Here is a 26,126-nt window from a genome sequence, read left to right as displayed (position 1 = left end):
CAGGAACAACATCCTTGGTCATAAAGAGGGTAGTCTTCCCCCACACCCAATGTATGGTTTACCAAAGATAACACAGTGAAACCATACAAAGGGTAGGGAGCTCTACCAAACATCAAACAGATCTTCAAGTTAGGATGTATCTACAATAAAACCTCCCCCAGCACAGAGTGGCTGGAGAGGTGGTCAGGATCAAAGGAATGGCTTTGATCCTACTGCTTAAACTAAGACTATACAAATTTAAGAAACACAATGGCAACATTCAACAATTAGACTTAACAGTTACATCCTGTTTGTTTGCTTCCATCTGTATACATGTCCAGATTCACTGTTATGTTTCTATTCTTATATTGCTGTGTGATCACTGTTCCCTCTGCTGACTGATGTGACCTTTTGTATCTTACACTGATACTTGTCATATTTGTATCTGCGCCTAAACGATAAAACGTTTTCCATGCTGAAACACAGCTCCACCTCCTGCAGTTCTCCCTCTGAACCACTAGATGTCTCTGTTATCTAAATGAAGACGTGCAGCACAGCAACCACAGCAGCGCTCAGATCACACGTGTCCTGTTATTATGTATAAAAGCATGAAACAGGTGAGACAGGTGGGATCAATATTAATGTTGTGGAAATATATGAAAAAGCAACAGAAGAGTGAAAACATTTCCTGTTTCTAGAAAGATCTTTCAGCTCATAGCTGCTCACAGACTGTATTTACAAGTGACAAACTGCAACTCTACAGTACATATCAAATATATTCTGTATTCAAATCTATTGAGTGATGTTTGAAAGTCTTTCCAGGTGAGTTTGATCCAGGAGGGTCTGAAGCCAGAGTCAGACAGAGACTGTGCAGAGACTGTAGAAGGACAGAGCAGCAGCAGAGCAGTCCAGATACACTGATGATCCTCTGTCAGATCCAGAGGGACACACAGGGATGATGCTGGACTCTACATTGTGTCTGACAGTGGAGCTGTTCTCAGAGCAGTTCACTCTACAGCACTGACAGTCATCTGCACTTCTTCTCATTCCTCTGTCAGTCACTGCTGGATGAAGCTCTCCTCTCCACCTCCCAGTAACATGGCCCAGTCAGAGCGTCTCTACACACAAGCTGCTGCTGCTTCAACCTCTCTGGATCATCAGGACACAGCTCCTCCTCTCTCAGCACACACACTGTCCTGTTTACCATCATCGCCAACACCTGCAGAGAGAAGAAGGAAGAGCAGAGGAGATAAACGAGTGTTTCCAGAGACTCTTCATCAGCTGTCAGTTAGTGATGCAGCACATCCAGTATAAAGAGCAGCAGGGACTTCAGTGCTGGGACTGTACTAGGACTCATTGTTGCTTCACTTTTTCTAATCTTTGGATTTTTATTGAAGTTGATGAAAATGTTTTTCCCTCCTAGTTTGAGTTTGGACTTTCATTCATTAGAAGAACCTTGGTGTGTCCACTCTGAGCTCTGTAGGAACCCCAACAACAAGCCCAACAATCCAGATGGACGGTTCCAGCTGTTAACTGGAGGAATTCCATCCAAACATCTGCTCTCACTAAATTCTTCCTCACCTACAGACTGTGTTCTTCACTGCTTTAAACTTGGAAATGAATGCAGTCATTGGTCTGCGTGCTGCTTTGTTCAGAGAGCTGATTGGCTGTTGACAGTGTTTGATCAGAGCATGTCAGCCGTTACTATGGTGACCATAAAGGTCAGAAACAGGAAGTGTTTGTGTCCAATCCTGAAGCCTGTCACCATTCTCCTCTCACAGCTTCACTGAGAAGCTGCAGCTTTACAGGAAACACTGGATCTTTGTTTCATACTGACTGTGTTTAGTACAATACTGCTGACAGCACCACCAACTCACTCCATCACTCTACTGACCTCAGAGTCTCCAGTCTGTAGTCTGGACTCTGCTGAAGATCAGACAACTGCTTCACATCTGAATCCTGCAGGTTGTTTCTTCTCAGGTCCAGCTGTCTCAAATGGGAGGGGTTGGACTTCAGTGCTGCTGCCAGATAATCACAGCTGATCTTTGACAAACCAGAGCGCTCAAATCTGTATAAAGAATGAAAGATGTACATTTATTAGACAAAGTGTGAGCTTGAAATCATTCAGTGTTTCATCATCTGTTCAGAGCTGAAGAAGGTTCAGAATGTAGAAGTTTAGAAAATGGAAACTCCAAACAGCTGAAGCCAACAGGAAGCAGCTTCAAACAGGAAACTGTGCAGAGTTTCAGACTATATGGCCTGATGCACCCAGTTGGATTTTGGAGATTTGACTCTCTGTTCTGTGACTAAGTCCTTGAATCTTTTCTTCCAGTTGGTCCAACAAAACAGACTAAGTATTGGACATGTGTTGTGGCTCCATTAGGGGAGCTTCTAAATGTGATGTGATGGCCCCTCTGGGTCTGTCAGGTCACAGGACTGAAGAGAGCTCAAACTGGGCACACAGTTGTTCCAGTCTGGACCAAAGACTCTATACTGGGACTGAGGGACTGCTTTGACTGCACCCACTGGGACTTTTTAAAGGCTTATGTTCTCACTTAGATGATCGATTTCTACTTACATTTCTTTCTGGGAAAAATGGGGATTACTTTGAAAACAGGAAGTATTTTCCCCAATAAGCAGCCCTGGATTAGTAAATCACTCCAACGTGTTCTCAGGCAGAAGAAGCTGTCTTGTTATGAGGAAGAGAAGAAAAAGATTGAGGCACAGAAACTTGTTGAAAGAGAGATAAAGCAGCTAAAATCAGGTGTAAAAGTAAAGCAGAGGATGAGCTGATTAAAGGACACTCAAGGCTGGCTTGGAAAGGAATAACGTCCATGGTGGGGATGCAGAACAAGGAGCAAAGATGAATGTGATGCTGAATCAGCAGAAGACTTGGACTCATTTGATTCCAGCTTTGATATCATTGATTTCAATGAAGAGCTTTGTGATTGTAGCAAAGGGCTGGTAGCTCTGAGAGTCCCACTGATGAGGTGTTTGTGTGGAAATCTCATAGTGGGATCAAAGAGAGAAAAGGTCCTGGTCCTGATGCTGTGGGAGGGAAATGATTGAAGTGTGCTGTGAGGAACTGACTGGAAGATTTTCACACATTTTCCAGTCCTCCTTGGAACAACAGGAAGTTCCCAGCATATGGAAAAAACGGTTAAGTGTCCTATGGCACTCAGTAGGGATGGGTACCGGTATCCGGTGCCATTATGGCACCAGTTCTGATATAAATGGTAATAACCAGACCGAAAAGCAACGCACATTTCGGTGCTTTTTTTTCCTGAGATATCATACACTTTGGATTCTAGCCAATCATTGTACCTTTCCAAGGATAGTAGACAGGCCCAGGTACGTACGTTCTTTTAGAGCAGAGCTACAGATTAAAAATGCCCAAGACGAAGCGGTCAAAAGTCTGGCTGTACTTCACAGCAAAAGATGCAAACTCAGCAGCCTGTGTGTGTGTGTGTGTGTTAGTCCCCATAGGGAAATAGTTCCTCTGCATTTAACCCATTCACCCAGTGAAGCAGTGGGCAGCCACCAATGCAGCGCCCGGGGAGGAGTGTGTAGGGACGGTACCTTGCTCAGGGGTACCTCAGGGTAGCCGTTCAGTGGAGTCGAACCCCCGACCTTCCGATCATGGGGCCACCACTCTACCTACTGAGCTATCCCTGCTACAAGTGCTTTAAGGTGCTACTGTGCAAAGGAGGTAACACCTCGAATCTGATGAAAAACCTGGCGATGCATAGCGTTTTTTAAAAGCCGATATATGCACTGTATTTGATAGCTTGCTGCAAGACCTCACACCGAGCACATCTACTGCGGGTGTGGTGACTGTTATCAGACCCGGAGTTAGCAACGTCCCCCAAGAACCTGAAGAGGAGAGTCCTGGCCCCTAGCCCTGCAAGTGTAGTAGAAATGATGATGGATGATGATGGCAGCAGCAGCCGTTCTTCTCTGCGTGAGTAGGTTAATGTTGTTCGTGTGTAATTTACGTTGAGTAGGCTAACCAAGTTATTACATTAATGCATGTAAGGTGAACTAGCAAACACCGTTGTAGTTACATGCGGCTGTCTTCTTGTTTGATGGAAGATACTGCCTTCACCCTAGCCAAAAAGGCTAAAATGACCAAAGAAAAAGTGGGAAACAGCTAAACACGAGAGGTTTTTGGACAAAGTTTGTGTTTTTTCCATTCTTTAAGCACCGTTTAAGCACCGGCACCGTTTCAAAAGTACCGGGTTGGCACCGGTATCGGAAAAAACCTTAACGATACCCATCCCTAGCACTCAGTGATGATGGTGCTGAGGCCCCACCACCTCCACCTGTTTGTAAAGGAACTAACTGTAATCTGAAGCTTCAAATGGAACTAAGACTTCCTCCACTAGGTGGCAGTATCTGATGAGAAAGTGTTAGCGAGGTACGAAGAACGGGCCCCAGGCCAGCTCCACTAAGTAAGTTAGCTGGATTTGATTGTGGACGATTTCACGTGATCTTGGATCGTTCGGTTCCCCGAAGCTCATCCGGGACTTGCTGTCATAGCAACAGAGCCGTAAGCGTAAACCTGCTCGGGAGCAGGTTTACTTTATGTAAACAGGATTAGATCGCGGCCACGCAGGTATGTCCGCTTCATTTATACGAAAGCAACAGCGATATTTTACCACTGTTTTTCCATAAATAAATAACATCAATGTAACTAAAGATAATGCAGCACTTGATCCTTTTATTGATTTCACACAGATACATACAGGTCATGTCCTAAAAAAGGGAAATGTACTATTAACATTCTATTACATGTATGTGATTATTACAGATGTAATTCATATTTCAGAGTAGTAATTGCAAATTACTTCGTGTAATCAAGATGAGAGACCACGGCTATAAAAGCGAAGGTGGATTTGGGAAGCCTGTCGCAGCCATTTTCCTGTCCGTATACGCGAGCCACCCATTGCGGAAGGTGCAAGATTGATAAGGAGAGTCCTCAGAATCCAGCGTGTATTGCGGGATAGACAGGATCCTTTAGCTCAGCGCGACAGTGTGCTCATTGAGAGATATCGATATTCCCATGAGGGTATTATTTACTTAACCAACTTGTTGACGAGGGGGTGTAGAACCACCACCTGTCTTTTTGTGCTCTGCCCTTTTCTTGGTTGCTGTTATGAACAAACAAACAGAGTATTTCAGGGTCTCTTTCCAAGAGACGGAAAGCAATATAAGTGATAAATATTACCATTCTGTAGAATATTCTTATATTTCACTTTTACTTGTTCCCATGTTCTAGTGGGTCCTGTTGTGGCTCTAATGTGAAAGGGGATATAATATAACATATTATAATATAATATAATGTAATATAATATTGGGTAATATAGTGTGATATGATAAATCTACCCTACCGCCTACTGGTGTTGGCCAGAGGGGCCGATGGCGCAATATGGCAGCCTGGCTTCTGTCAGTCTGCCCCAGGGCAGCTGTGGCTACAACCGTAGCTGCTTCCACCAGTGTGTGAATGTGAGAGTGAATGAATAGTGGCATTGTAAAGCGCTTTGGGTGCCTTGAAAAGCGCTATATAAATCCACTCCATTATTATTGTTATTATTAGATTACTTACCAGTTTAATTTGTCAGCAACTTTCTGCCAGCCCTCTCTCCTTGCTTTTGCAGCCTTTGCAGTGTTCCCTTGCGTTCTGATTAAACTCTGAAACTCCTGAAATCCCTCACTCAAGAGTTCTTGCTCTGCTGCCGAAAAATACCGTGAGCGCTCCTTCGACATTTTCGCCGACCAATCAGAGGGTTGCCGATCAATGTTTCTACTATCGATGCGTAGCCCCTTTTACGACACCCAGTAATCTCACATTACTTCATCCAGCTGTACTAATCGTCAACAACAGGTGTGTTCGGAGAACCGGATTAGCGAGCTCACGGTTAGCGCGATGATTTGGTCTTGGATGTGTCAGTTGATCTTGGATGTAGTAAGCGACGTACGAAGAACGGGCCCCCTGTCTGCACTTGGGTCCACTTCATCATAACACCGGTGTACCCCACCATGACAGTTATGTCCAAGTTTTCCATGTTCTCAGTGTTTAGTTTCCCCACTTTAGTCTTGGTTAGTTTTCCTTTAGTTTGCTCCTGCCTTTTGTTTTGTTTTGCTCACCAGCCTTGAATAAACGGTTTGCTTTTGGTTAAACTTTTGTTTCCACGCGTCTGCTTCTGGGTCCACACTTCAACCTCCACATAGTCCACAGCCCACACTGTGGCTGGGGTCAGGTCACAGAGTTTTGGACTGGTGGCAGTGTCTGATGAGAAAGTGTTAGTGGAGCTGGCCTGGAGTCAGAAACAGGAAGATGCAGGATTTGGGCTGAAATGGGGAAAAGTGGTTAGCACTAGTGCCTTAAAGGAAGAAGGTTGCTTTAAGACACAGCAGCTGTATTCTACCTGTAAGCTGATCCCTGCTGAGCCAAAGCACTTTTTCATATACAAATTACAACCTTTAATAGAAACCTATTGGTCAGCATCTTATTAGCCTGCTGTTAGCTTCATTCCACAGAAAACTGAGAGAAACTAACAGAGTTGATAAAGAATAAAGAGAAATGTGCTGATTTAAAGCCTTTGAAGTGATTTTCTTCTTCTTTGAAGGTTTGAAATGTGAACATTGTTCTGCTGCAGTCAATGGACTAAACCAGAGAAGAAGAAAACAGACTTTACCATGAAGATCCTCAGTGTGGATCAGTATAATATCAGCCTGATGTCTGCAGTTTAGTGTCAGCACAACTTTCACATCATATTCATCTCAGCACAACTAAAACATGCTGACTGACCTCAGAGTTTCAAGTCCACATCCTGGACTCTCCAGAAAACCACACAGATGCTTCACTCCTGAATCCTGCAGCTTGTTCCAGCTAACGTCCAGCTGTCTCAGATGGGAGGGGTTGGACTTCAGTGCTGCTGCCAGATAATCACAGCTGATCTCTGACAAACCACAGTCCATCAATCTGTATAAAGAATGAAAGATGTAAGTTTATTATACAAAGTGTGAGCTTGAAATCATTCAGTGTTTCATCATCTGTTCAGAGCTGAAGAAGGTTCAGAATGTAGAAGTTTAGAAAATGGAAACTCCAAACAGCTGAAGCCAACAGGAAGCAGCTTCAAACAAACACAACGAGAGAAAAAACTCTGTTTCACATTAAATGAATGAATGAATGAATGCTTTATTGGCCATATGCAGGTTGCCCCACAGAGGAATAGGACCCCCCCCCCCCGACTTACACACACAACAACAAAGACATCACATGGGAATACAGTCGGAGATCGGCAGCGTTGGGAGAATAACACTGAAAAAAATTACACAACAATGGGAAAAGTACAAGAGGAAAAAAAGAGACCTCTTCACACGCTGGGCAACCTATGGGAGGACAGCATGAGAACAGGAAACAAAAAAACTCCTCTGCACAGAGAGCACATTAATGTCCACATCACAACATCAGAGCACGTGACAAGCCACAGGGGATGGATAGGGTGGTGGGGGGGCAATCCGAAGGAACACAGCAGTCGTCCTGCACCATGCTAACATTTCAGCGCGGCACACAGACCTGCTGTCTTCCCCCACAGGAACAAGCATCGAAGGCGTTTGGAAGGGAGGGGGATGAGTGCGTGCTTATCAGTGTAAGTGTATGTGTGTGCGTGTCCAGAGTTCAGCTGAGACAGTGTCCTTCGGCCTATCAGGCTAAGTAAACAGTCTTCCAGCCGATCCAGGTGTCCTTGCATGGGATGGGAAGAATAGTCATCACACAGTCGTTATCAGGGAGTTGTTTTGGTAGGCTCCAGCCTTGGGCCTGAGCAGCTGGCGCCATGGTGTCCAAATGTAGAATATTGTTGATTTCTTGTTTATGCGAGCAGCGAATTTAGCACTCTGACACTGGGGCCTCGATAGTCGTACATTTATCATAAAAACAGGAAAAAGACTTGAAAAAGTCGTGTTTTTCCTTCCAGGAACCACAAGGCTTCACTTTTAAAGGTGAAGTGTGAAAGAAATGGACATATTTGAAGTCCAACACCTTTTTCCAGTCACATTATTAAAGCAGACAAACTAAAAGCTCATTTTCATTCCAACAAGTCATCTTCTGACCTGGACTAACAACACTGGTCTCTATGTGCAGCTGGCTGTGAGAGCAGTGCTCAGGGACCGTCTACAAAGTGCAACACTGAAAGAACATCACACACTCATTTGCTTCCAGCACTTTCACACAAACATCTACTGTCATTATTGTCACCAAACTCTGTGGATCCTTTATTGCAAATTCAAATGGGATCAAATGGTCAGACAAAAGAGGGTTATGAGGAAATATGATGAAATGTTGTGTATTAGCAGCAAGTTATTGAATCATTTTCCTCAGAAACCAAACAAAATGATTGACAAACATGTTTTTACAAACTCAGTGTTGGACTTGGATCAGCAGGATGAGCTGATGTTTAAAGGCATTTGAGTCTCGCTGTATGAGAGTCCAGTTATTACTCAATATTTATGGATGATGTTCTTTCAGTGTTGCACTTTGTAGACGCTCCCTGAGCCTCACAGCCAGCTGCACATGGACCAGCTGACATTACCCAGCATTAGAGGCGGATGTAAAAAAATGGATTTTCCTATTTAAATGGTTTTAATTTGAATAAAGTGATGTTGATTCATTCAATCCTGAATCGATTTTTAATATAAATGTATTTTGCCAGAATCTCAGGTTAAAGCTCCCAAAAGTATTTCAACAACAAGCAAACAGATAAAACAGTAAATGAGAGCAGCTAAACACACAAAGATGGAAACACAGAGCGTGGATCGTTCACTCGACAGCACGTACACGGACACGCCGTCGGGGCTGAAAGTGGACAGCTCACAGATCCTGAAGCTGCAGGTTTCATCTGTCTCCAACCAAAACTGAGTGAACCAGCAGCAGAAGAAGATCCAAACTACGCTTTACGTTTGATGAACATCGTCATGAATTCTCTCTGACTTTGACGTTTACTTCCTGCACAGCTCTCTCTCTCTCAGTGTACTTCAAGAACAGTTTACCTTCAAAAATCTGTTTCCTGCATTATTCACTGCTTATTACGCACCAGTCTGCTGTTGTGTTCACTGCTGTCGGCCTCCGAAAACAAAGCCTCATTTCTGCTGTTCAATACTGAAGAAATTTTAACCTTTTAAAATGATGACAGATTACAAACTCTCAGCTGTGTCTGTAATCAAACCTCTGTAACTTTGCTTTCACTTCAGCAGCATCAGCTCATGTTCACATGTTGATTCATGGTTTGCTTCAGTTTTTGATGGACTGCAGAATATTTTGAAGGTTATCTGCTATAAAAAGCCAGAACAGGAAAATCTGCTTCATGTGTTTCTGTTTGATCCTCAGTGACTTTGACACAAAGGCCTCTGCTGTGATGATCACACCTCTGATCAAGTCTCACAGTGTCAGCTTTGTTTTTATACATATGGATATGTGCTGATAAATGATCAGAATTATAATATTTCCCACTGTCTGCTGTGTGCCGTGACCTTTGACCTGCTAAAGACAGTCAGCTGTGGATTATTCATTGTTGTGTCTGATACTTAGAACTGTGAGGAAGAACACTACATAGTTAATCAGGGTCCCCTCTCTCTGAATCAGGAAAGGTGGGCAGGCCGCGTGTGGGCCGCGGGCCATACGTTGAGTCTCACTGTTTGAAATGTGAACATTGTTCTGCTGCAGTCAATGGACTAAACCAGAGAAGAAGAAAACAGACTTTACCATGAAGATCTTCAGTGTGGATCAGTATAATATCAGCCTGATGTCTGCAGTTTAGTGTCAGCACAACTTTCACATCATATTCATCTCAGCACAACTAAAACATGCTGACTGACCCCAGAGTTTCAAGTCCACATCCTGGACTCTCCAGGAAACCACACAGATGCTTCACTCCTGAATCCTGCAGGTTGTTTATGTTAATTGAAGACCAGTTACTCAGGTCCAGCTGTCTCAGATGGGAGGGGTTGGACTTCAGTGCTGCTGCCAGATAATCACAGCTGATCTCTGACAAACTACAGCTCCCCAATCTGTGTAAAGAAGGAAGGATGTAAGTTTATTAGACAAAGTGTGAGCTTGAAATCATTCAGTGTTTCATCATCTGTTCAGAGCTGAAGAAGGTTCAGAATGTAGACGTTTACAAAATGGAAACTCCAAACAGCTGAAGCCAACAGGAAGCAGCTTCAAACAAACACAACAAGAGAAAAAACTCTGAATGTTTCACATTAAAGTCGTACATTTATCATAAAAACAGGACAAAGACTTGAAAAAGTCGTGTTTTTCCTTCCGGGAACCACAAGGCTTCACTTTTAAAGGTGAAGTGTGAAAGAAATGGACATATTTGAAGTCCAACACCTTTTTCCAGTCACATTATTAAAGCAGACAAACTACAAGCTCATTTTCATTCCAACAAGTCATCTTCTGACCTGGACTAACAACACTGGTCTCTATGTGCAGCTGGCTGTGAGACCAGTGCTCAGGGACCGTCTACAAAGTGCAACACTGAAAGAACATCACACACTCATTTGCTTCCATCATCCAACCTGAAGAGGAAACAGAGACGCCTCCCTTTCAAAGTAAAAGCTGCTCTTTTTGGACACAGTATCAAAGAAAGTCTACAGTATAACATAGAAAAGACAGAACAAAGTTTTGTTTTTTTTAAATTGTGCAGAAATGAAACTACACTAAGCTCAATTATGTGACAGACATTTCATCCCATGTCAGTTTGGCCTCATCCTGGGCCGGATTATCCAGCACACACTCTGACCACAGGCCCAGGGGCCACGCACAGCTGGGCTCCATCCAAGAGACAGTAAACAAACCAACACATTAATAAAATGCACCATGTGATCTTCTTACATCTTCAAGACAAACATAGTAAAAACATGAGCATATTTGTTTCCTGATAAAATGATGTGACAGGTAGAACAGAGTAAAGTGGTGGTGTTACAGCCTTTCTCCCCTCTGCTGCCGAGGCTGTTAGTCTCTCCCAAACTCAGCTACAGGACTTCCAAATGAATGAAAGCAGCAGAAGTGGCTTTACAAATGAAAGAGGAAGAGGAGAAGAAGAGGAGAGGGAGGCCACCCTGACTATCACTCCAGCTGAAAACATCACACTTCCATTAAAGTTGGTGAGGAAATGTTGAGCAGGATGAGCTGCTGGCTAATCTGGAGGCTGTAGCAGCAGCTCACAGTCACAGTGGATTTCCAATCATGAAAAAGCTCTGGCTGCTTCATTTCTCATCTCATATCAGAGACTTTAAAGATTCACTGAAGCTGTACTGTGATGCTTCCATATTCCAGTGAGGCCTCCATAATGATTTCAGCTGTTCTGTACACACACTGTGTGCCCTGTATGGCTCAAAGTCTCTGTAGCCTGTTTTTATCTGCTATCATCAGATCTTCATCATCCTCATTCACATCCCTCACACACTCTACAGCCTCATCAGCACTGACTTCATCTTCACTGACTGATGGAGCACAACATGAACCTGTGGAGGCTGAAACACTGTCCTGTCAAACATCTCCCCGTCACCACTCCACTTCTGTCAGCCTTTAAATGAACCCTGCTCAAGTCTGTCACTTCTGTTTGGAGCCAAAAGGAAAAACTGTTGTTCAGTCGTTTGGAAAGACAACATTTCTGAAAGCACTCAAACTTCTTCACATTTGTCTTCATACACATCCTGAACATTTAGGAACTAAAGAAAGTTTCAAACATCAATCAAAGACCTGAAATATAGAAAAACAACAACAACCACAGTCAGTGAACTCACCTCAGAGTCTCCAGTCGACAGTTTGGACTCTCCAGTCCAGCACACAGAAGCTTCACTGACGAATCCTTGAGGTCATCATTTCTACTCATGTCCAGCTCCGTCAGATGGGAGGGGTTGGACTTCAGAGCTGAGGCCACAACTTCACAGTGAGACTCTGAGAGTCGACACCAAGTCAGTCTGTGATGATAGAAAATATAAAATGTGTTATTATAAAAGCAGAAAATCTGCATTATAAACACAGACTGAATGTATATGAAGACAAAACAGAGTGAGGTCATAATCTGATGAATCTGCTCTTCACATCTGTGCTTCAGCTCCTCTTACTGTGTTTGACATGACACAACGATTGAGTCTCTCTCAGACCTGCAGACTTTTAATGAGAATCTTTGTTTGGCTTTAATCTGCAGATGAAGGAGGAAGATGGTGTCACATTTAGGTTTCCATAATGTCCGCAGTCTGTCACTGAGATCTGATCCAGAGTCAGAGTGAAGACACACATTTGGACTGTTTCCTGTTTTGACTCCAGAACATTTTGAATGAGTTCAGCTCAGTGAAGAGTTCCAGCTGGAAAGATGATTTCTGTTTGCTACCTGCTGTCAGGTACGACTGTTGACGTCCACACGCAGGAAAAACCTGCTGACTGTTAACAAACGGAGCAGAAATCTCATCACTGGACAATAATGATGAATGAACTCAGAGCTGCTGATATCAGATCTGATTTCAGGGGAACTAAACACAGAAATGATTTTCTCATTTTAGCTTTCTGAGCCATTATCTGCTGGTGTGTCGCTAGTTGGCAGAAAATGATTTGTATTCCTGTTCAGGGCTTCAGTGTTTATGAGTCCAGATCCAGGTGACAGCAAGTCAAAATGATGTTACCTGTCTGTGTCCAGCAGCAGCCTGTATTCACTTTGAATATTGTTATAACCTGACATGGATCAGTTTGTCTTTGATTGGTTTGTAAATGTCACTGTTTCCATTGGACCTGAGTGACGTACAAAGACAGAGAGGGAGAGAAAGGAGAGAGAGGATGGAGACAGCAAAGAGAGAGCAAACACAAACAGGTGAGAGTGGACAGGTGACCAAGGTCAGCAAGCAATCGGAGAGCTTCTGTTTGACCCACAGTCACTGATGATGACTGCACATAACCAAGCAGTGTGTTACTCTGATATCAAATATGGATCCTGCTCTTATAATAATGATAATCAGATGATGTTATTGTGTTTTTTTGTAGCTGAATACGATGTTTGTGTGATTATCAGTGAAAGAAGCAGTGAGGAGGACGGAGAGAGAGAGGACAGAGGGTGAAGTTAGAAACACTAAAAGGATTTTTCATGGATTTCATGGATGATTTGAGTGATTTCCAGCAGGACACTTAAACATGTCAGTGGACGTCCTAAAGAACATATTCACTGATATGAAACGTGTCATTGAACAGGATTAATATCAGTGGAGACATGGTGGAAACAGCTGTGACTGCATGGATGTGACACACTTCAAATCTGTTCTCCACTCTTGGATTTGGGATCCATGGAGCTGCTGCTGAGTCTGTACAATAAAGGAATGGTGTGGAAGGTTGCAGCGTACGGACACAAACACTTTGTGGTTACAATCTGATTTTATTTTCAACATTAAACTACTAACCTACACTGATCAATGATGTTAATGATCACATCTGGACTCACCGAGCCTTTCTGCAGTTCCTCACAGCTGGAATCAGTCTCTGTCGTCCCTGCACTGATGTGTTGTACTTCTGCAGGTCCAACTCATCCAGAACCTCCTCTGACATCTGCAGCATGAAGGCCAGAGCTGAGCACTGGATCTCAGAGAGTTCCTTCTCTGATCTGTTCTTTGACTTCAGGAACTCTTGGATCTCCTGATGTACTGAGAGGTCGTTCATCTCCATCAGACAGTGGAAGATGTTGATGCTTCTGTCAGGAGAGATTTCATCACTGTTCATCTCCTTCAGGTTGTTGATGACTCTCTGGATGGTTCCTGGACTGATCTCTGTCTGAACCAGCAGACCTACTAAGAGTCTCTGGTTGGACTCCAGACAGAGGCCATGAAGGAAGCGAACAAACAGGTCCAGGAGGCCATTTTTACTCTGGAGGGATTTCTCCATGGCTCTCCTCAGAAATACATCAAGTAATTGAAGATCTTTGTTATCAAAAACACTGGAAATCATCTTGGTCAAAGATTTTGATTTTAGAAACATCTTCAGCACCTCTGTCTTCCTGTTGTTGTGACAGTGGAACATGTAGACTGCAGCCAGAAACTCCTGAATGCTCAGATGAACAAAGCAGTAGACTGGTTTCCGGAAGATCACACACTCTCTTTTGAAGATCTCTGTACAAACTCCTGAGTACACCGAGGCCTCTGTCACATCCAGGCCACACTGCTCCAGGTCTTCTTGGTAGAACATGATGTTTCCTTTCTCCAGATGTTCAAATGCCAGCCTCCCCAGCTTCAGAAGAACTTCCCTGTCAGCCTCCGTCAGGTCCTGTGGAGTCATCTCATGTCCCTCATGGTACTTGTTCTTCTTCCTCTTTGTCTGAACCAGCAGGAAGTGTGCGTACATGTCAGTCAGGGTCTTGGGCAGTTCTCCTCTCTGCTCTGTAGTCAACATGTGCTCCAGAACTGTAGCAGTGATCCAGCAGAAAACTGGGATACTACACATGATGTGGAGGCTCCTGGATGTCTTCATGTGGGAGATGATTCTGCTGGACAGCTCTTCATCACTGAATCTCCTCCTGAAGTACTCCTCCTTCTGGGCGTCAGTGAAGCCTCGTACTTCTGTTAGCCTGTCAACACATGTAGGAGGGATCTGATTGGCTGCTGCGGGTCGGGAAGTTATCCAGACGAGAGCCGAGGGAAGCAGATTCCCCTGGATGAGGTTTGTCAGCAGCTGGCTGACTGATGACTTCTGTGTGACATCAGACAGCAGCTTCCTGTTGGTGAAATCCAATGAAAGTCTGCTTTCATCCAGGCCGTCAAAGATGAACAAAAGCTGAGAGACAGCCAGCTTCTCTGCTGTGACCTTCTGTAATGTTGGATGGAAAACATGGAGCAGCTCCAGAAGACTGTACTGCTCATCTCTGATCAGGTTCAGCTCCCTGAATGAAAGCAGAACCACCACACTGACATGTTGGTTCTCCAAGCCCTCTGCCCAGTCCAGAGTGAACTTCTGCACTGAGAAGGTTTTTCCAACACCAGCCACGCCGTTGGTCAGAACCACTCTGATGGGTCTCTGTTGGTCAGGTAAGGCTTTAAAGATGTCCTGGCACCTGATTGGAGTGTCATGGAGGGCGTCCATCTTGGAAGCTGTCTCCAGCTGCCTCACCTCATGTTGGGTATGAACCTCTTCACTCTGTCCCTCTGTGATGTAGAGCTCAGTGTAGATCCTGTTGAGGAGTGTTCTACTTCCTGTTTCATCACTTCCTTCAGTCACACGTTCACATCTCCTCCTCAGACTGATCTTATGTTCATCTAAAACCTCCTGCAGACAAACATCTGTTGAAAGAAAGAAAAACAATGAGACTAAAGAGAAAGAAAACTCTTCAATGTCTGAACAACAAGAGAAGTCCAGTTTTCAGAAATGAGTCCATCAGCAGACAGATGTTCAGTCTTACTTTGTACACAGCTGCTCTGACTGGCTGTCTGCAGTCCAGCTCTGCTTCTGGATCTTTCTCCACACTGGGGACAGGAGGAGTCTCCTGATGAAGCAGACTGGTCCCAGTATGAGGAGATGCACTGTCTGCAGAACCAGTGTCCACAGCTGGTAGAGACTGGATCCTTCAGGACGTCCTGACACAAAGCACAGCAGGACGGCTGCTCCTCCTCACAAACACCACTCCTCTTCCTCTCTCTGTGAACACATTTCTTCATCACTAAAAACATTTACTGTCAGTGAAAAACATCCAGATGTGACCAAACTGCAGTTCCTCACAATTCGTTTGATTTCTTCAACACTAATGAGCTGCTCTTCCTGTCTGCCTGTCTCATTAAACACTGAGTGATGAATACAAACTCAACACTTCCTGCAGACTTCCTGACTTCACAATAAAATCTTTCCATCAGAGAGAGACAGTTATGACTTTCACTGTTTTACAGCCGCAGTGTGCAGATTATCTGGGTCAGTTCACTCTGAAGCAGATTAGAAGTGTCCGTGTAGAGCCGTGGTCTGACACACAGAGAGTTCTGATTTTCTCTTGTCCTGTGAGGCTGTGGGAGTGTGTGGGTGGGGTGTTTGCCTGCTCTACCCGCCTCCTCCTCTCTTGCCACTCCTACCCCCTCTGTCTCTCCCACTCTCCTCTCTCCCCAGGACACAGCTGCTTTTGATTAGCCTCGTTTGCCACCTGACTCCAGTCAGCAATCACCTCTGAGGCTATTTAAACTGGGGATGAGCTGTGAGCAGGGTGGTTTTTTTCCCCCTCTGTGGCTCTACACGGTTTTGTGCTAGGTTTTGGACAGACAGCCTCCTTCTGACTAATGAGTAGACGGGCTTGTGGGCCCTGAGAGTGTCTCCCCGTGGTGAGGAGTAGTGTGGGAAGTGCCTCCCTTTTTTGTTTAGTAGTCTTCTTGTCTTTTGTTGCTGCCAGTGTTTCCTTTGTTTTTTTTGGCATTATTGGTAAATCGGCGTTGCCGGCTCTTTAAGTTAATGTCGTTTGTAATAAACCTATATCATTTGTAATAAAACTATATTAATACAGAACAACTCTGTCTGTTTTCCTTTTCATTCTGTTTCCGGACTCATTTGTTACTGGTCCCCTCACTCGCATGCCTAGACCTCTTCGGGAGGAACGTAACACTCTATTTAAATAAACATGATGACGATTGTTAGGTTTTGTATTGTTGATTGTTATTTATGCTTAGAAATATTTATCCATATATGCTTAGAGGTGTATAATCAATTGTGTAGTGATAGGCTGTGTGATCTTTAGCAGGCTACAAGGGCTCGGTGTGCATTCCACTCTGGAATGCACACCCACAGCCTAGGAACATAAGAGAGGTCCTATCTTCTCTTTGTTGATATATGGTATAGCAAACACACGTATATCTCTTTAAGTATAAGAGCCTTTTGTTTAGATGGACCCGCTAGACTCCTGGCACCAGCTTTGGGGAGTCTTCACAGGGTCACATCTTGACCTCACTTACACACTTACACACACACACACACACACACACACAGTATTCTTTATTCACATGTAGACGTCATATGTTAATGAACCTATGCGTGTTCATGTAACCTCAATAAAAGAACAGTGTTACGGGGGAACGGACGAGAGCAACTGGGGTCAAGCGAAGAAACGGCGTTTGTCCGGTTCTCTCCCGTGCACGAGAAACATGAAGAACTTTGCCTACTTCGTGTCTTGCTTGTTGTGTAATTATATTGTCCTCAACGTTCCAGCGAATAGGTTCAAGCTACAAACCTATCATTAATTGGTCCTTCGAGAGCCGGAGCCCTGGAATCGACATTCACCGAGGGGAGAAGAGACACACTGAAAGACTGACGTCAGCCAGGAAGTTCCTGTGGATTAACTGTCTGTCTTTTCTCCTCGATGAATGACGATCGGCGGGATCCGAGGCTATATTACACGCTAAGTAACACCAAGTAAGTTTAAGTCTTGGCCACTGTGTGCGGCAAAGCACGCAGTCACTGTGTGAGGTTGCGTTGAAATTCTTTATCACTGTGTGCGATAAAAGCGCGTGATCATTGCGTTGTAAGTCTTTGCCACTGTGTGGGGAAAAGCAAGCAGTCACTGTGTGAGACTGCGTTGAGACAATAGGCCTAATTTTTGTTGGTTGTGAGGATATTTGTTGTTGTTGTTGTTGTTGTGTGAGTGGTGTTTGTGTGAGTGTGTGCGGAGCAGAACACGTGGTCTGTGACGTCAGCAGCTGTTGTTGTTATCATGGTTTCCTAAGCAACCAAGAGTGTGTCAGAGGGTGACAGACGTTTATGGTGGACTTTAAATAAAAGAGAGCGACGGCTCCTTAGCTGCGCGGGTTTCACGCGGACCTGAGCCGTGTGGTTAATTACAGGCTTATAAATGGTAGAGATTAAAATGTTAGAAGTTTTCAGAAAACACACCAGCCTTGAAGAGCGTGTGGAGGACGCCAGCCCACATCAGCAGCACTTAAGATATGCTCTGGTGAATGGCTTTCCCCCACCCCTTGCTGACACAAAATGTTTATTCTTTAGCTTGCCCTGATCGACAACAGCCTGTGCTCCAGACCATAGATTTAATTGAGGTGGATAGTTGTTAAAAGTAATCTGCATTAAGCTTGTGGTTGCTTAAATTCAGTACAATGACATGTGAGGTGAAGTGATATAGGTAAATATTTAAACTAATGAAGTGCATAGAGGCACTTGACCTGTGTGAAAGACTGTCGTCTTATTATGAGCCATTGTTGAGATATAGAGCACACCTGTGAAAACAACTAATATGCTGAACCCTGTATGAAACATCTAAAAGTACATGATGGAGAAGCTGAATTGAATATGAAAGTGCAAGACTTTGCCACTGTGGGCAAAGCATGCAACCACTCTTCTGAGCTGATGAGCAAGCTACACATTATCAGATCGAGGCTGAGAACTCCTCAAAGAGAGGGAAACAGAACTGTGATAACTATGATAACTGGAGTGTGCAGAGTTTCCGTGAGCAGTTTTCCTGCATCTTGACTCATGTGTGTAGAGTGTTCATAGCATCAGCATCATGTTTCTGTTTATTTGTTTTGTTGGGTTAAAAATAATTAAATAAACCTGTGATCATACCTATGGATCACCATAGCACATATCATCAGCCATATGATTTATTTATGCAGATGAAAAAGTGAGTGTGAATGTGTCTGACCTCACAGTGTTTTTGTGCGCTGTGTAAAAGTAATTGCCTCTGATTGTGAGAGCGGTGATTCTGCAGGTCACCAGCTATTGTAAAGAAAAAAAAGAGTGAAAAAGAGAAAGAATTTATATTGTAGATGAAAAAATCATAGGAGAAAAGTTTTGTGTTGATCAGCCAAGAACAACTACAATCTCATTTTCTGCTTTTAAGAAAGGACTGTTCACAAAAACAGAGAGAGAGGTTCAAGGTTCAAGGTTCAAGGTTCTTTATTTGTCACATGCATAGTTATACAAGTATAACACACAGTGAAATGTAGAGATGTGTGTTGATTAAGCAGTGATGATAATAATGAAAATGTCTTAGTTTGTCACTTTCAGGTGAAAAGCAGACCTGAATCAATTTTCCACATGCAGCGGTCGGAAGAAAGTCATAGTTTAACATCATTGGAAACATTCAGGCCAAGTTTCTGGCTAACTTATTTACAGCACCATGTGTCTTTCAAACTCACAAGCGAGCTCTCACTCCTCCCTGAAGACAAGGAATGCAGCTCCAAAGAGCAATAACATGGCAGATAAAGAGACAGCAGCAAAGTCCTGAGCAAAGAGTCCCAGCAAGCAGCAGCAATGTGGACAAACAGCATCAGAGAAGAAGAGCAAACCCATCATCCTGCCTGATTGGATGAATGGCACTGTGTTTACAACAAGCTGAAACTTCACTATGCATGTGAAAAGAACGTTGAGGAGAACTGAGGAGACAGTTGGAGTTTGACATTTGCCACCTTTGGAGTAAAATGGCAAGAAGAGACAGTGGAACACAGGACAAAGCTGAAGGAGAACTGCCGGCTGTTGGACTGTTGAAGTGGGAGAGGACAACAGAGTGAGAGTAAGTGGAAACACAGAGGAATGCTGTTATTTAATGTGGGAAATCAAAATTTGGGTTAGCAAACCAGGGGAAAAGAAAACTGACTGCTTAAGTTGGAAAATTGTGAAGGAGTCTGAAACACTGCAAAAATAGAAACATATACAAAATCACACACACAAGCAGAACATGCATTAACCCTACTAACACAAACACAAGAGAGCTCATGAAGATTAGACAACATCTTAAGCATGTGAGTCTGTTTATCATCTTGTCCAAGTCACCTCGTGTGATGCAAAGACCAGTGGACTCATAGCACATTAGTTAAGAAATGATCAAACAATAGCAGAGAAGTGTGTAGGAAAGGCAGCTTTAAGAACATGCTCTGCTGGAGATGCAGCTCCACAGACATGCATTAGACCTGCCTAATAACACAAACACATGTAATGAAAATTAACTTGTTATCTTTCATCAGTGTTAAAATAGTGTCAATTTAGCAGACACTTGTTATCAAATACTGAATTTATCCAATGCTGACAATTGACTCTCTGGGTTGCAGGACAACAGTTTAACTTTTGTGGGAAAAAAGATTCTGGTTTGACCAACCAGTGATCAGACAATAAATTTAGTCGTTGATATAGTAAATTGGGAGATGCTTCCTGCTTGATTGATGCAGCACAAGTAATTTACTGTATGAGGGAAATTTTATTTTTGTGATAACATTTTGAACATGTTTTTCTGTTGTCCTGTCATCTTAGTGGGTTAATAGCTGATATGCAAATTAGTTGATCGTTCTTAGATTAATGAAAGGTGATTGAATTCTAGCACGAGTGAATGAGATGTTTGGAGTTTGTTGTGTGTTGAGTGGAGACTCTAAAACACTGAGTTTCCTGTTTTGATGTGCGAGTGAATCCTGTACCTAGATACACAACTCTGAATACGTCAGAACAAACTTCTTTTGTGAAGTGCTTGACAACATGTCACATGTTTTATGATGAAGGGAAAAAGGAAAACTGAATAAAATCTGTGGCCTAAATGAGTGAAGAGCACAGACCTGGTGACTAAACTCATAGCTAATAAGACATTAGGGTTATGTTGTGTGTTGTGCAGCTGATGGTTGGTTTGGAGTGAATCTAGCTGATGATTTTTCTTTTGTTGTGAAGTTGAGCCTGCTAATTAGTATGATGGTATGATAAATCATGCTAATGGTATGATTTACCCTCCTGAGATGAGGAGCTTGTGTCATGACTTAAAAAAGGCCTTTTTATTTTGATACTTTCACAGTGCACTGAACGTTTTGTTCGATAATCTCTGTCGTTTGAGCAGATCTGCACGATTAGAACAGAAAGCGCTGTACAACACGTCGTCGAGGAAATTGTTACAAGTGAGTTTCTCCACATTAAAATGGGCTCTGGAGAAAGCCACTTATTTGGGACAATTAGAAAGTAAGTTCCTGTCCAAAAAGGATTCAGCGATGTAATCCGAACTAAAGTTCTTCTTTTTCTTTTTCAAATGACGTCATTTTGCTGAGAGTGGAAAATAAATGCGACGATAGGTTCCACTATCAGCAAAGAAAGAAAGAATGAATGCATGAATGAATGAGTGAAAGAGAAAAAAAAACTGGTAAAAGCTGACAAAAGCTAACAAGACTTTACTAATGTAACACGACTCAAGGTTAACCCCCACCTGACAAAGGTGCAGATGAATTTATGCGTATTTTCTTTTACAGGAGCAGAAAGATGACAGCAACATTCGAGGTTGCATGACGATTTAACCTATTAAATGCCATTTTCTGTGTCAGTGTTGCTCACAGAGGAAACTGTGAGAAAGTGTGTATACGTCTGCGCAGCGCTAACATTTGCATTTCTTTCCTACAGCATTACAGTTCTTCATGTGAATTGATGATGCGATTTATACCAGGACAACTGGTTGATGTTTTTTCCTACTACAGGATTTCTGGGTTTATGTGTGAAGAAAACTGTGTTTATAGGTTAGGAGTGGTGATGCTGTTACACTGTGTTGTTGGGGAAATGTGAAGGTTACTTTGACAATGTGAATAACATGTGAGAAATTTCATCATCATCATCATCATCATCATCATCATCATCATCATCATCATCATCGTTTATTTATATAGCACTTTACGAACCCACCAGGCAGACCAAAGTGCTGAACAACACAGATCAAAAACAACAACCAAATTAAAAATACCATAAAATCATTACATACAATAAAATAAATAAGAAAGTGTCAGTTTCCTACAGAGTTAAAAGCCAGGGAATAAAAATAGGTTTTCAATCTGGACTTAAAGACCTGCACTGATGACACTTGTCTAATTTGGAAGGGAAGGTTGTTCCAGAGCATCGGAGCCGCAATTGAAAAGGCACGGTCTCCTCTGCATTTCAGCCGCGACTTAGGGACCGACAGCAGCAGCTGCTCAGCTGAACGGAGCGAGCGAGGAGGAACATGTGGCTTCAGCAAATCAGATAAATAGACAGGAGCCAGACCATTTAAAGATTTAAAAACCAATAAAAGGACTTTAAAACGAATCCTAAATTCAATGGGAAGCAAATGCAAGGAAGCCAGAACCGGAGTGATGTGATCGAATTTCCTACTACCGGTTAAAAATCGCGCCGCCGCATTTTGTACTAACTGCAGGCGTGACAAGGTGCCCAACCCGACCCCTATTAAAAGGGAATTACAATAGTCCAAACGTGAGGTGATAAAAGCATGAATAAGAGTTTCCAAATTGGGTTTGGAAAGGAAAGGCTTAACCTTTGACAGGCGTCTGAGGTGATAAAAAGCTGATTTCACCACCCCATTTACATGGCCTTCAAAAGTAAGCGCAGAATCAAGTTTAACACCAAGATTAGTGATTGAACTTTTCAGATGACAGGTCAAATCACCAAAATCAACATCTGGAAAATCAGTAGAACGAGTGGCCCAGTTTACATAAACAGAGTTCAAAACTGGTGTAGCGGGACGAGGGGAAAAGCTGCTTCAAGTCCAACTGAGCCTTAAAAACAACAGCAAGCCCTCCTCCGCGACCAGAAGCTCTCGGAACATTAAAAAAGGTACAGTCAGCGGGTACTAGTTCAATGAAGGCGCTTAACTCACCGGGAGAAATCCAGGTTTCAGTCAGGAAGAGTAAATCCAGAACACGAGAGAGAAAAAAATCCTTCAATATGAAGGTCTTGTTGGCCACCGACCTGGTATTTATTAGACCCAGCCTGAGAGGGACTGGGTCCAAAACTTCCGAGGTATTAGCAACCAGATCCACCGGTCGAAGATTTTTCTTGTCGACTCCGCGCCAGTGCATATGCCGTAGAGGAGAGAGTTTTGCTAAACCATTTTCGAAAGATCCAACAACAGGAACCAGCCAGGAGTCCACCGGATCCAAGGCACGCAATGGCACCAATAGTCGCGGACAAAAGCGGCGGATGCAGCGGAGCTCATGGGGAAAATGAGAGAACCAGGATTTCAGCTTCACAAGACGACCTCCACGGTTACCCCGTCTCCTGTGTCGCTTCCGCAGATCCGGTAACGGTGGTAGGGAATGCCAGTACGATGGTAATGGTTCCAGATAGGGAGGAAAAAAGCCTTGGCTTTCATATTCAGGCCGGTCAGACATCCGGATGGATAAACCTATTTCTAATAATGTCTGGCGATCATAGGAAAAAGTACAACACACATGGCACACTAAGTTAACTAAAAACAATAAAACAAAACAAATAAGGGAGAGCAATAGACGGCGTGCCGAACACACAGGCGCCATCTTGAAATTTCCTGTGTTGAAAACTAGTGTCGCTTCTTTCCACAGCTATGGATGGCTAACTTTATGGTCTTTTTATGGCACCTCTGGAACCTGTTGACCTGTGTCTGACCACGGTCTGACCACAGTCAATGTGTATTGCTAATGTTTGTTTTTCTAAGAATGCTTATTGCTCTTATGATACAATTGTTTACAAGTGTGAAGTTTGATTTCACTTCCAGATTTTGTTTTCCAGGCCATGATGGTGTGTATGCAGGCTCCTGGCAGAGCCAGGTGTTAAGCAAATTTAATATGCAAAACACGCTAACATCTTTTATTGCAGGGTTACGGAGCAACTCCGGAGGAGACGCCCTGATGTTGCCTGGGACATGATCTAGCTAACCTTTTTCTTTAAGACAGGGATCCAGGTTTGATGAGTTGACTCATGGGAGTGTCCATGCGTCAAGAGGTGGGGTCCAGGATTAACATTAAACAATGTTTTCTATTATTGTTGCAGTGATTTGTGTGATTAACAGTTTATTTACAGGTATTAAACCTATGCAAGTGGTGCATCCATGTTCAGATGAGGCTTTGATGGCCTATAAGTGGAGTTCACTGAACTAAAGAATGTGGTTTGATGATTGTTGACATGCTCTCCAAATAGAATTTTTTCTCCTAGCAAGGAAATACAGGTGCAGCAGTAATCTCCTGAGAAATCTTCAAAGGCCCAGTGAGAAGCGAGAACCATTCCAGGCACAGCTGACAGCCCAGGCAGTGGTTGAGGTCAAAGGTCAAGCTGGTTGGGGCCCATCATGAGATCAGACTTTGGAGCCACAGCAAGGACCATGAAGTTGCGTTGGAATGAGAGCTGTGCCAAAGGGGGGGGCTTTCCAGAGGCCAACAGAGGAGATTGTGGACAACAGACGGGCACCTGAAGGATGAGGGGAGCGTGCCAAGCTCCATCGACAACGCAGAGGGAGTCTGAGGATGGCATCATGATTCTGTGAAAGCACAGGAACCAGAAGCTATGGTGGTGATGACAGCAGTTTCCTATGAACATCACCTAATGCTGTGCCACTATACTCTGCATACGATGACACTCTGAAGGCTGCTGGGATCATAACAGCAGTAAGATAACTGAACCCAGCACCCTTTTCACAGAGGGGTTTTTCTGCAGAGCATGGACAGTGGAGGAGTCATAAGTATCCCCCTCACAAGACGAAGGCCTGAAGTGAGGTGATGGGGGTTTGTAGAGGCCATAAAACTAGAGTGCTGAGAGGTCTGCAGCTTTCATGATAGCTGAGACCCATGTTGACAAACAACAAAACCAACTGGTATGTTTGAATGTTTATTCTACATACATTTGGACTCTGGTCCTATGGACAGTGATGGAAACAACTGGAAGAGACATTTGTGACGCCCTGCAGAACTTAAACCACTCTGCAGTGAGACATGTGATTTGCACACCCGGAGGAAGCATCACCAAGCTGAGATGTTTTTGAAAATGTTACTTTCTTATTTTAACTATTGAATTAACAATTTCTTTGTTTGCTCGTAGGATGCAGTTTGCCATTGGATGAGATCAATGAGGAATGGGATAACTGCTAATACATTTGTTAAACTGTGTACTTTTACAGTAATTTAGGGTGATTTGACATGTGCTGAGTATAAAAATGTTTGCATTGAAACTGTCAGACATGAGGTGATCATAACTGGGAACTTCTCTAGCATAATGGTCAAAAAGGGGGGAATGTTAGGTTTTGTATTGTTGATTGTTATTTATGCTTAGAAATATTTAACCATATATGCTTAGAGGTGTATAATCTATTGTGTAGTGATAGGCTGTGTGATCTTTAGCAGGCTACAAGGGCTCGGTGTGCATTCCACTCTGGAATGCACACCCACAGCCTAGGAACATAAGAGAGGTCCTATCTTCTCTTTGTTGATATATGGTATAGCAAACACACGTATATCTCTTTAAGTATAAGAGCCTTTTGTTTAGATGGACCCGCTAGACTCCTGGCACCAGCTTTGGGGAGTCTTCACAGGGTCACATCTTGACCTTACTTACACACTTACACACACACACACACACACACACACACAGTATTCTTTGTTCACATGTAGACGTCATATGTTAATGAACCTATGCGTGTTCATGTAACCTCAATAAAAGAGCAGTGTTACGGGGGAACGGACGAGAGCAACTGGGGTCAAGCGAAGGAATGGCGTTTGTCCGGTTCTCTCCCGTGCACGAGAAACATGAAGAACTTTGCCTACTTCATGTCTTGCTTGTTGTGTAATTATATTGTCCTCAACGTTCCAGCGAATAGGTTCAAGCTACAAACCTATCAACGATGAGCAGGTTTCTCTTCTAGTATAAAACACTGGGTCTCTCTGGCTGGCTCATGACGGCTTTTCAGGTTTTGTTTATGTTTTGCTCTCTCCTGCTAGCATTTTGCCTGCCTGGGTGGAGCTTGTAATGGCCTCTCGCTCTTGGTCCACACAGCTATGATGATTACACCACCTGTTGCTGACTCACCTGGGCTTACCGGTAACCATTTAACGCTGCGGCATGGAGCAGTTTGTCGCTGGGACATTGACCCTCCTGTGCTCATGATCTCAGCTCCTTGCTAAGAAATCTCTCTAAATTCACCAGTTGGGTTAACTTTGTGTATACTTTGAGTAAATATTTCCCCGGACCTGCTTACAGACGCTTACCTGTGACTCCCGTGTGTGGTTGTCTGAGTGGAGAGCAGGACAAGAGTGACTGAAGTGGAGTGAGTGTGGACTCCCTTCCCTCTTTTCCCTGGAGCCCTGGACCCCCTCCCCAACTTACTGTACATATATAGAGCACTGTGGTTCACCCCTTTGGTGAATAAACT

At 43.5% G+C, this 26,126-nt stretch overlaps 3 protein-coding genes across 3 annotated transcripts in view; all 3 read right to left on the bottom strand.

Annotated features, from left to right (window-relative positions):
- LOC146634532 (uncharacterized) overlaps positions 1-26,126 on the bottom strand; it is a 156,102-nt gene that overhangs the window by 126,078 nt on the left and 3,898 nt on the right. The window lies entirely within an intron of this gene.
- LOC146634534 (ribonuclease inhibitor-like) lies at positions 1,861-12,023 on the bottom strand. The gene is made up of 3 exons (XM_085349522.1): positions 11,794-12,023; positions 6,787-6,964; positions 1,861-2,040 (listed from the first exon to the last, which is right to left on the bottom strand). The coding sequence occupies exons 1-3, from the start codon at positions 12,021-12,023 to the stop codon at positions 1,861-1,863; spliced, it is 588 nt and encodes a 195-aa protein (XP_085205648.1).
- On the bottom strand, positions 12,673-15,140 carry LOC146634533 (protein NLRC3-like). The gene is made up of 2 exons (XM_085377548.1): positions 13,479-15,140; positions 12,673-12,778 (listed from the first exon to the last, which is right to left on the bottom strand). The coding sequence occupies exons 1-2, from the start codon at positions 15,104-15,106 to the stop codon at positions 12,715-12,717; spliced, it is 1,692 nt and encodes a 563-aa protein (XP_085233674.1). The 5' UTR covers positions 15,107-15,140; the 3' UTR covers positions 12,673-12,714.

The sequence above is a fragment of the Diplotaxodon limnothrissa genome, linkage group LG3 (assembly GCF_057381915.1).
Source record: "Diplotaxodon limnothrissa isolate DT_005_m linkage group LG3, D_limnothrissa_male_GT1.1, whole genome shotgun sequence".
NCBI classification, from domain to species: Eukaryota; Metazoa; Chordata; class Actinopteri; order Cichliformes; family Cichlidae; genus Diplotaxodon; species Diplotaxodon limnothrissa.
This window is presented reverse-complemented; position numbering and strand designations above follow the sequence as displayed.

Bases quoted from the DNA above. Each gene is read 5' to 3' on its own strand.
- LOC146634534 (XM_085349522.1), bottom strand. From the start codon at position 12,023: ATGCAGATTTTCTGCTTTTATAATAACACATTTTATATTTTCTATCAT. The intron at 6,965-11,793 runs GTGAGTTCACTG...TTCTTTATACAG, and splicing joins TGTCGACTGGAGACTCTGAG to ATTGATGGACTGTGGTTTGT. The intron at 2,041-6,786 runs GTCAGCATGTTT...TACAGATTTGAG, and splicing joins GACTTGAAACTCTGAGGTCA to CGCTCTGGTTTGTCAAAGAT.
- LOC146634533 (XM_085377548.1), bottom strand. From the start codon at position 15,106: ATGGACGCCCTCCATGACACTCCAATCAGGTGCCAGGACATCTTTAAA. The intron at 12,779-13,478 runs GTGAGTCCAGAT...TACGTCACTCAG, and splicing joins AGGAACTGCAGAAAGGCTCG to GTCCAATGGAAACAGTGACA.